The 11172-nt window shown below is 33.5% G+C and overlaps 1 protein-coding gene across 2 annotated transcripts in view; it reads left to right on the forward strand.

Moving 5' to 3' along the window:
- The first annotated feature begins 398 nt into the window (after positions 1-398).
- The window catches only part of LOC145252503 (centriolar satellite-associated tubulin polyglutamylase complex regulator 1-like), a 90379-nt gene continuing 79605 nt past the window's right edge, over positions 399-11172 (forward strand). Inside the window, exon 1 of one of the 2 annotated variants that reach the window (XM_080112008.1) lies at positions 399-536. In XM_080112008.1, the coding sequence (XP_079968134.1) occupies positions 479-536 (58 nt within the window). In that variant the 5' untranslated portion in view covers positions 399-478. The remainder of the gene's footprint in view (positions 537-11172) is intronic. The other variant, XM_080112007.1, reaches the window with a different exon arrangement.

Raw genomic sequence — 11172 nt, forward strand, 5'->3', positions numbered from 1 at the left:
AAATGACCACATGTCTAACTTTGCTCTTGTAGGGAGACAAACAAATAGGACATCTGATTATCATCATCATCGTCATCACACAGATATAAACATTCTATTGTTGGCATTGGTTCCCCCGCTATTTTTCTAGTCACAAATTTTTCTAGAAAGACATCGGCAAGAGGGACAACGAGAAGGTTTCTAACATCTTAAGTGAAAGTGATTTCTGTGGAACGAACTGGAGTCGAACTTGGAACACCCAGATCGTCAGTCCGTATCGTTAGTCACCGTCATTTCAAGGGAATTGTGATATGAGCCCGAACGCCAGTCAGGTAATCGTATCGTACGTCTATATTGACTGGAAGGATTTACCCCCCCCCCCCTTTCTTCCTCTTCGTTTCCCTTAGTAACGCACTGCATATAGAAGCAGCAGCAGCAATAACAAACCGTTGTCAATTTCATTTTCTTGGCGTATGATTTCTTCTCCTTTTTCTTCTCCATGAAAACGATGAATGACAACCATGACCGATTCCAGCTAAGCTCGGAAGCTTACCTTGGTAAGTATACGCAGCCTAATGATATATATATATATCGTATAGAAAAGAAAAGAAAAAAGTAACTTTTGTTTAAACAAACGCAACGAATGCGTTCGTACAACGTTTGCTTTAGTAAGAAGTCATCCATTAGTCACGAGAAACTCAGCAGTTCAGACGAAAATATACTAAAGTCAAACATTCGTTAAGCAAACAGAGAGAGGGAGGGAGAGAGAGAGAGAGAGAGAGAGAGAGAGAGAGAGAGAGAAGAAGAAGAAGAAGAAGAAGAAGAAGAAGAAGAAGAAGAAGGAGGAGGAGGAGGAGGAGGGGGTTAGGTAATATTTTTGCTTGTTTGTTTTTTTGGGTTTTTTTTTTTGTATAGAAGTGTCCGGTGAGTTCAGTTACGTGTTTAAGAGCATATGTTTTATTTCAAAGGACGCTGTAGCTTACTTTGATCATTCATCGATACCTGCCGTTTCAAGGAAACACAAGAAGCTCCTCTATCTGTTTACGAGCGAAATACGTCCTAAGATGAGGTACTGTTCAGACTTAGACACAACCTCGGTTTTTAAAAGTGGGGGAAATCCAGCTCTCCAAAATGGGCACTCTGGATAGGAACAAAATTAAAAGTGTCCTTGGTTTAGAAGGATCTAACCAACAATAAAAAAAATTTCTTAAAATAAATTGTATGAATTTTAAAATAGGAAACTACTAGCAAAAGTATCCGTCGTTGATTGCGTTCAAAAAACAGCCTACAGAAAATGGACTCTGATTTATGAAAGTATGATAGGTTATGAAAAGGAACGGGTGTAAAGAGATAGCTTCTAATTTGGTGGTATCAAAACCAAAGCAAAATATAATGAAAGTCAAAATAAAATAGATAAACCCCATAATTTATTATACCATACCTGTTCACACTGAAACACTTATCACAATATTCTGTGGATCTATATTAAAAAACCTTGTTAAACTTTGTGACATATTTCCATTCTATGGAGGTCAGGCGCGAACGAACACCCCATAATTTTATTATACCATATTTCTTCAAACTGAAACATAATATCAAAGTATACATACACAGATAGATAGGAAAAGTCTTTATTAAAGTTTGTGCCTATTTCCATTCTATGGCGGTCAGGCGCGAACGCAGACCCCACAATTTTATTATACCATCCCTATTTAAGTTAAAACATACTTATTAAAGTATTATTATGTACATCTATATCAAGAACACTTGTAAACGTTTTTTTTTTAATTTTTAAATTTTTTATTTCCATACTTTGTGGACCAGGCGCGTACGCAGACCACACAATTTTAATGAATCGTCATTATGCCAGATCAAACATACCCATTCCTGTGTCTCGATACATCTATCATTATATGCGATCAGTTTTCTATAATAGTCAACCATATAGGAGCCTATTCGTGACCAAACACACACAGACGTACAGCTTTATATATATATATATATATATATATATATATATATATATATATATATATATATATATATATATATATATATCCCGGCGTTGCCCGGGTATTTGGAGGTGTATGTTGAGCAAAATGAGGAAAAGATCGGTGAAAAAAACCTGACGTCTTTGCTGTTACGACCACCGTCAAACCGGAAGTGACGTGGTTTAAATTAAGGCTAGACAATCGAAAAGAGGGACTTTCGAAAATATCGGCGAAAAAAAGCGACCCCTCCCTGTAGAAAAGTGCTCAGTTGCGAGTGAAGAAATTAATGTTCTTAGCCAATTTTTCGGTATTTGTCGTCTGAAAGGTCAACCTTCAAAACGATACTAGTCTTCTGAAAATCCGTTTCCTCTGTCAAAGTTGTAGGCAGACATGCAAACATACATACATACATTTATATATTGATAGATCAAATTTTCGACCCAAACCGATTAAAAAGCCTGCCCTATCTCTAAATACCCTTTATGTCAAATTTAAAATGTCTAGACCAGAAATTTTCTGAGTAATTTGGTAGAGACCGCAGAGGTCAAATTTTTTAAACTTTGACCCCTATTATGACCACTTAACATTTATTGTTTTGGGTGCAAATCAAGTTATTAAGTTAGATTCATGTCCAAGTAACCTATATCTAAACTTTCAAGTGTTTAGACCCAAAATTGTCAGAGGAGTTTGGTAGAGTTCTCAAATGTCAAATCGTTGAACTTTGACCGCTTAATCGCCAAATTTCTTGCCGAAAACCCATCGCATCGATTTTCCCAAATCTCAGTACTATGTATATCAAATTTCGAGTCTGTAGAGTTAAAATTGACAGAGTTATTGCGTAGGGAAATGTACACACACAGACACACAGACAGACAGATACACAGACACGTTGACTTATATATATATATATATATATATATATATATATATATATATATATATATATATATATATCATGTTGTCTATGTAAAAACGTCTCTACCATACTCTTCTCTTAATATTTGGTCTACAGACTTAAAACCTGATATATAGAGTACTAGCCTGGGTGCCCGGCGTTGCACGGGTGTTTGGATGTGTGTGGTGAGCAAAAAAAACAAAAAAAAACAAAAAACAAAAAAAGAACTGGTTGTAAGCAGGCAGGCAAGCTTGAACCCGTACTGCGAAGGAGGAAAAGAACATGAAAAAAACGTGACGTCTTTGCTGTTCGCCCACCGCCAAATCAGAAGTTTTGTAGGTTTAAATTAAGGCTAGTCAATCGAAAATAGAGGATGGCTTTCGAAAACATCGGCGAAAAAGCGCCCAGTTGAGGGTGAAATGATTAATGTTTTTAGCCAATTTTTCCGTATGTGTCGTCCGAAAGGTCGGCTTCACAACGTTACCAATCTCATGAAAATCCGTCGCCTGTTGAAAGTTTTAGGCAGACAAACATACACACATATACATATACATTTAAACAAACAGCTGAGATTTATATTATCGATTATATAGTAATGATTTAAAAAGTTAAGAAAATAAAGATTCGTGCGCCACCACCGAGAATCGAAACCAAACCCTGCAGCTTATGACTTATTTTTGCCTCAGCCGCCAATGACTGGACCATGAAGACATATTTACTGCAGGGCTAAAAATTAAAACATGAACCAATAGCTACTACGTTATGCGTTTGTAATGGCGGCGTTCGACCTTCACCTGGCAAATTTCATTTTTTTTTTAATTTTCACACTTTTGCACCGATTTTTCTGGGGTAAAACTCAAATATAAAGTTTTGCGTGGATTCAAATACCTTATATATGACGTTTCATGCCTGTAGACCAAAAACTCTAGGAGGAGTTTGGTAGGCAGAATTTGTTAAACAAAAATATATACGTATACATAAATATATATGGGAACAGTTTTGTGTTTACTATAAACATTTTACGCAACTATTATGCAAGTATAAATCATGTAGAATATCTTCATGAATATAATTACACATAATAGTTAACTAAAGATGATCATCCCATAAGAAAACTGAAAAAGCTAATAGGGAATTAATTAAAATGAATGTTTAAAAGAATATGCAAATTAGCTAGATCTTTTGAAGATGAATGTAATTCCACGCCCCATACATAACAAAATTATATTTTCTTTTTAAATAAATAGAGAAAGGGATTTTAATATGGATATCAATACACACAAAAGAAAAACGAATTTATAGAAGATAGATAGATAGACTAGATGGCGTTGCCCGGTCGTAAAATACGCTTAAACTTGATACTTTAATTTTTGCAGATTGCGTATGCATCATTATAGAATCAATCCTAGACTGACTATAACATATATAGAGGAATAATTTGCCCGGTGAACTAATTCGCAAAATAATCAAAAAATCAAAAAGTAATAATGATAATGTAGTTCATCAAATTCCGTTTGTGTTTGTTTACAATATCATGTCAACTGATATTTGGTCTTGACGATGAAGTGCATGGAAATTCGCTTCTGATTAATGTTAATTTTTAAAATGTGCAAACGAAGAAATGATCTGCGGTGATTTTAAATGGTACCTCTTTTATTGTAAATTGAATTCATTAATAAGAAAAAATAAAAATAAAATGGTGAGGTATACTCGCGCTTGAACAGGGGATCATTCGATACGTAGTTGAATGCTTTACCACTGAGCTATATTTCCAAATGTAAATAATTTTTTTTTTTTTAGATTTTATTATTTCCTTTGCAGGTGAAACCTAAAATATTCCCTGTAAAAATTATTTTTTATCTATAAGAAAGAAAAACTATTTTAGGATCGGATTTTTTTCGATTTTCGATACTATTGAAGGAATTTCTGTACCAAACATATCTAAGAACACTGTCAAACATATAAATTACCTATGTGCGAAATTTTCAAAAGATAGGCTCAGCCGTTTCGGAACACATAAGGAAGGAACTCACACAAAGTGACTTTTATATAATAGTAAAAATATTAGTAGAAATTTATATAATAACAAAAAATAATAGTAGAAATTTGAAGCTTTAAACTTTCGGTTTACTTTTTAGCCGCTAAAGGTCAAAATTTAAAACAAAACAGTTGACATTCGACTAAATTCTGAGCATGCGTACATATACATTTTTAACTTGAAGTCACTTCATTTTTAGCCATTTTTTTTTTTTTTTTAATTATTCATCTGACGATAGTCCAGACAGTAACAGCGAAGGTTGAATCGCTAAATAACGACGAAGGCTGGGGTGCTGAATGTTTTGGTTTTGATTCCAGCAGATGCCACCGAAGTTATTTTTTAACTTTGGAAATCATTACTATATATATTGAGTACAATATAATAATCGCTACAAAATTTGCCTTATAATAATAAATAATAATATATTTAAGCGCATTTTACAACCGAGAAAAGCCGGGCGGCTTGCTAGTGTGTATGTGTGTGTAGTATATATATATATATATATATATATATATATATATATATATATATATATATGTTATTATTATTATTATTATTATTATTATTATTATTATTTATTCGAGAGTAAACAGTTACATTTGGTCGCTACAAACAGCCATCTGTGTCAATCAATGGCTGTTTGTAGCGATAAAATGTAACTGTTTACCCTCGAATAAATAATAAAAAATATTTTGGTCTTGTTATCGAGCACTATCTAACAACCGTCTTTGTATTCATTAGTCTCTACTTTTGAACATCTCAAACATATATACAGGGTGAACAGAAAGTCCTTGGACCATTTTTAGTTTTAAAATGAAATATTGTTAAAATCACTTTTTCTCTTTTCGAATAAAGTAAGTATTTAGTCTAACTATTGATCTAATTATTTTCAACAAAAATATTAAAATAATTTTGTTTAAACTTTCAGAAAAATGAGCAAATGAGAGGTCATAATTCAGCTTCATTGCGCGGGAAGGACAAACTCAGAGATTATTAAGCTCTTGAAAGTGGCTAAATCCACCGTGTACCATGTTATGAACAGATTTAAGGAACTTGGTACATCTGAAGACCGTCCTAGGAGTGGAAGACCTCGCACTGCTCGAACAAAGGTGATTAAAGCTGTCCGAGAGAGGGTAAGGAGGAACCTGAAGGGATCTGCAAGACAAATGGTTAAAGACATGAATGTGAGCGTGACCTCAATGAGAACCATCGTAAAAAACAATCTCTAGTTGTCCCCCTACAAGATGAGAAAGAGACAGTACCTCACAACTGCCCAAAAGCACAAGAGACTTGAAAGAGCAAAGCTTCTTCTTGGAGAACTGAAGGTTGGCACGGCAGAGCGAGAGATCGTTTTTTCTGATGAAAAACTCTTCACAATTAAAGCGACTGTTAACAATCAGAACGACAGAGTTTACGCAAAATCTTCAGCAGACATTGATGACTCCGTGAGAATAGTTTTCCGCCGAAAAAAGCCGTCTTCTCTCATGGTGTGGGCTGCAGTCTCCAAATCTTGGAAGTCGCCTCTGATTTTCGTGGAGCAGGGGGGTTAAGATCAATACAGATCGCTACATTAACGATATTTTGGTTCCAGCATTTGAAGAGATGTAGAAACACTTCAAAGATCAGCCTTTCACCTTCCAACAAGATGGAGCACCATCCCACACCTGCAGAAAAAACTCAGGACTGGTGCCAACGTCATTTTCCAAGATTCTGGAGTAAGGAGATGTGGCCTCCTGCATCGCCTGATTTGAATCCCATAGATTTTTCGGTGTGGTCTTTGTTGGAGGCAAAGGTCTGTTCTGTTGCTCATCCAAGTGTTGATGCTTTGAAGACATCTCTTCTGAGTGAATGGGCTAAAATACCTCAGGAAACGCTGCGTGCCTCGGTTGGTAACTTCAGACAGAGAATTGAACGTCTAATCGAAAGGAAGGGACATCACATTGAAAATAAATAATTTGAATTTATTCTTGGTTTCCTAACTTATAATTTTCATTCATGTTTAATTTATATTTTTGTAATTTTCTATTAATAAACCACTTTTGAATTGGTCCAAGGACTTTCTGTTCACCCTGTATATATATATATATATATATATATATATATATATATATATATATATATATATATATATATATATATATATTGTAGAACGGCTGTCTGAACGTGGTAGTCTTTAAACGTCCTTCGATCGATATTACATACGGCGACATTACTGTGTAGACTGTTTAAATTTTGGCGCGTTAATGTTTATATACGGGCTTTCTCGAACGTTCTAACCTGTTTACTGTATTATGCGACTAAGACAAACATAGACATAACATATTCTTTCCGATTTTCCGTATATTAAATAATAACGGCTCCCTATCAAGGTACCCCCCTTTCTAATTAGTTGAGACTGGATATTCTCATATTCCAGAATGGAACTAATTCTCAGATGAACGAGCAATTCTAAAAGTTTACAAAAATTGACGTCGCTCTCCACATGGCTAAAGAACAAATACAAACATTTAACCACTCATAGACAGACACTTAATACCCCAACTTTGTGTGCACCATCGCCAGTGGGTTAGTCTATGAAGAGCCGCACCAAGTATAACCTTAACCTTTAACCTTGATTTTGATGTGTATAACATCCCTAGGTCGGAGATCATCATTATGTAAAGTTTGGTCATGATCAGTCCAGCGGTGTGGGCTGTAGGAAAGTATATGTACATAGGCTATCATCTTGACCTTTGACCTTCATCTTGGAAAATAGTGTGCACTATCTTTAGGTGGCGGACCATCATCATGTCAGGTTTGGTTATGATTGGTCCAGTAGTGTGAGCCGTAGGAAAATATATATACATAGGCTATGACTTGACCTTTGGCCTTAATCTTGGCAAATGGTGTGCACCATCCCTGGGTGGGGAACCATCATCATGCCAGGTTTGATCACGATCGGTCCAGTGGTGTGGGCTGTAGGAGAGTTGTACAAACAGACACACCCGAACGCTACTAATTTATAGATATAGATATATTAGTGTTGGGGCGATTAATCGAAATCGGCATCGATTTGGGGTATTGGAATCGGGAAACTGTGAACCGAATTTCCGATTCCGATTCCGAAAACGATTAAAAAAATAATTTTTCTTGAAAAATATCACAAAAAATGAAACATTCACAAATGTGTTCCTTTGTTAAAAGTTGTTCATTTACAACATAAGACTAAGGGACACAAAACCACAGGTTATAAGTTTCATTATAGAATTTAGCTTTGGCTCTTGATTATATTTTTATTGAGTCTAATATATATATATATATATATATATATATATATATTTTATTGAGTCTAATATATATATATATATATATATATATATATAACTACTTCATTTACTCACATAAAATTAATATATATTAAATAAGATAAAATTACTATATATATATATGTGTGTGTGTGTATATATATATATATATATATATATATATATATATACACTAGCAAAAGTACCCGTCGTTGACTGGCCTACAGAAAATGGACTCTGATTTATGAAAGTATGATAGGTTATGAAAAGGAACGGTTGTAAAGAGATAGCTTCGAATTTGGGGGTATCAAAACCAAAGCAAAATATGATGAAAGTCAAAATAAAATAGATAAACCCCATAATTTATTATACCATACCTGTTCACACTGAAACACTTATCATAATATTCTGTGGATCTATATTAAAAAACCTTGTTAAACTTTGTGACATATTTCCATTCTATGGAGATCAGGCGCGAACGAACACCCCATAATTTTATTATACCATATTTCTTCAAACTGAAACATAATTATCAAAGTATACTTACGCAGATAGATATGAAAAGTCTTTATTAAAGTTTGTGCCTATTTCTATTCTATGGAGGCCAGGCGCGAACGCAGACCGCACAATTTTATTATACCATCCCTATTTAAGTTAAAACATACTTATCAAAGTATTCTTATGTACATCTATATCAAAAACACTTATAAACGTTTTTTTTTTTTTTTAATTTTTAAATTTTTATTTCCATACTTAGGGGCCAAGCGCGAACACAGACCACACAATTTTTATGAACCACCGTTCTGCCAAATTAAACATACCCATTACGGTGTCTCGATACATCTTCTATCATTATATGTAATCAGTTTTTTAAAATAGTCAACCATATAGGAGCCTATTCGTGACCACACACACACACACATACACACACACACACACACACACACAGACGTACAGCTTTATATTATAGATATACAGAATAAATGACAAAAAGTTATATTCCAAAATTCGTGATGTTGATCATCTTATAATTTATTCCTTTAATTCGGTTGACTTTGACCACCATCTTCCACACACATGTGACCCAATAATCTGCACCACCTGAACGATGTGAAATATAGGGTCCAGGGCTATTGATTGTTGCTATTTTTCTGATGAATTAAGGGCATAATAGATTCACTGATTGATATAATAATTAAGTGATTGATTTTGCGCTACGAAACAGATAGTCACGAATTTTATAAGTCAACTGAATTAAAGGAATAAATTATAAGATGATCAACATCACGAATTTTGGAATATAACTTTTTGTCATTTATTTTCTATATTGCTCTGTAATTAAATTGAACTTCTTAAATAAGGATTGATATATATTATAAGTAAAATATATTTCTACATATATATATATATATATATATATATATATATATATATATATATATATATTGGTCGATTATACATTTGTAAGCATTCTAGAGTTCAGTTGCCTATTCTCTGAGTAAACCTTTTCGCTCATATTTTCTAAACGTTTCTATTTTGCATCTCGGGGAGTTCACAGTTGATTATTAAAAGATTTAAAATGCTCTGGACAAGTTTTTTTTCAATTTCGCCGGCGTGACACTTATTGTCTGGTCATTTTCTCTTTCTGAGATAATTAATATTTTATTGTATTACAATACATAATAAATATCAGTTTCAAATTCTATTAATATAAACTTTTTGTAACTTATGACCAAAAAGGAATATTATACAATTTCTATCGATACGGCAATACTGATATAGATAACGGTTTCCTATATAACAAAGATGGGGACCATCAGTAACCATGCGATGTAAGTGTTTCTCTGCTTCATTTTTCACATTACATAGTTTAGTATTTTTATTTTTAAGAACTTTTTTGTTTTGTTTTGTTTTTTTCTGACAAGTCTACGTAACGAATTATTCAATGTTGACATGCAAATATTGATTTTTTTCCCCCTGTGAACGAAGCAGATCTGTAAAAAATGTACATAAATTTTTTATTTTGAAATAATGCTTGGTAAGATGAATAAAACATTAGATTTTGAAATATAGCATAAGTGTTGCTTCTTTAATATTCTAGTTATTATAATTAACAATCATAGAGCTACTAATTAAAAAAGATTGGTATACACAAAGAGCGTAAAATAATCGGAAAACACCTATTTTTCTCAAAACCTTTCTCTCTATCTCTCTAATGTGTGTGTGTGTGTGTGTGTGTGTGTGTGTGTGTGTGTGTGTGTGTGTGTGTGTGTGTGTGTGTGTGTGTGTGTGTGTGTGTGTGTGTGCGTGCGATTTGACCTGGTCATGAAAGCACCGTTTTGCCAATGTTATAAAATTCTTTAAAATAAAATACGCATTAAGTGCGCTTGAAAGCCAAATCACAACGTAATATTAGGAAAATAAAATAAATATTTTACTTGTTTGAAATTTATCACAAGTATATTTCAGAGGTATACTCCATCTTCAGTGTGTTGTTTTGTTTCTTTTTTTCCCCTTTTCTTCTTCCTTGCCATGTTGTAAAGTTGGAGAAAGAAGTCTGTTTGTATAGAGCCTCGCGTTGTATCTGGCGGTTGTATTTTGAAATGTTTGAACTGTGCATAGGTAACGCGAGAATAACGTCAAGGATGAGAGTTCAGTAGGAACGTTGTTTTAATTTGAATAAAATAAGATACGCATTAAGTGCGCTTGAAACCAAATCACAACGTAATATTAGGAAAATAAAACAAATATTCTTGTTTGAAATTTATCAAAAATATATTTCAGTCTAACTCTAAAATATATTTGTGATAAATTTCAAACAAGTAAAATATTTGTTTTATTTTCCTAATATTAGTATTTTCAGCAGCCATTGATGATCTCTTACTTATAAAGAAGAAGATAAATCTCGTTAATCGAATTGAGTTGTCCACCCTTGAATTTAAATGCACCCTAAACAAATATGGCAACTGGTTGTTCTCCCATCCG

The sequence above is a fragment of the Euprymna scolopes genome, chromosome 29, assembly GCF_053919585.1.
Source record: "Euprymna scolopes isolate OS-2025 chromosome 29, ASM5391958v1, whole genome shotgun sequence".
Taxonomy (NCBI): domain Eukaryota; kingdom Metazoa; phylum Mollusca; class Cephalopoda; order Sepiida; family Sepiolidae; genus Euprymna; species Euprymna scolopes.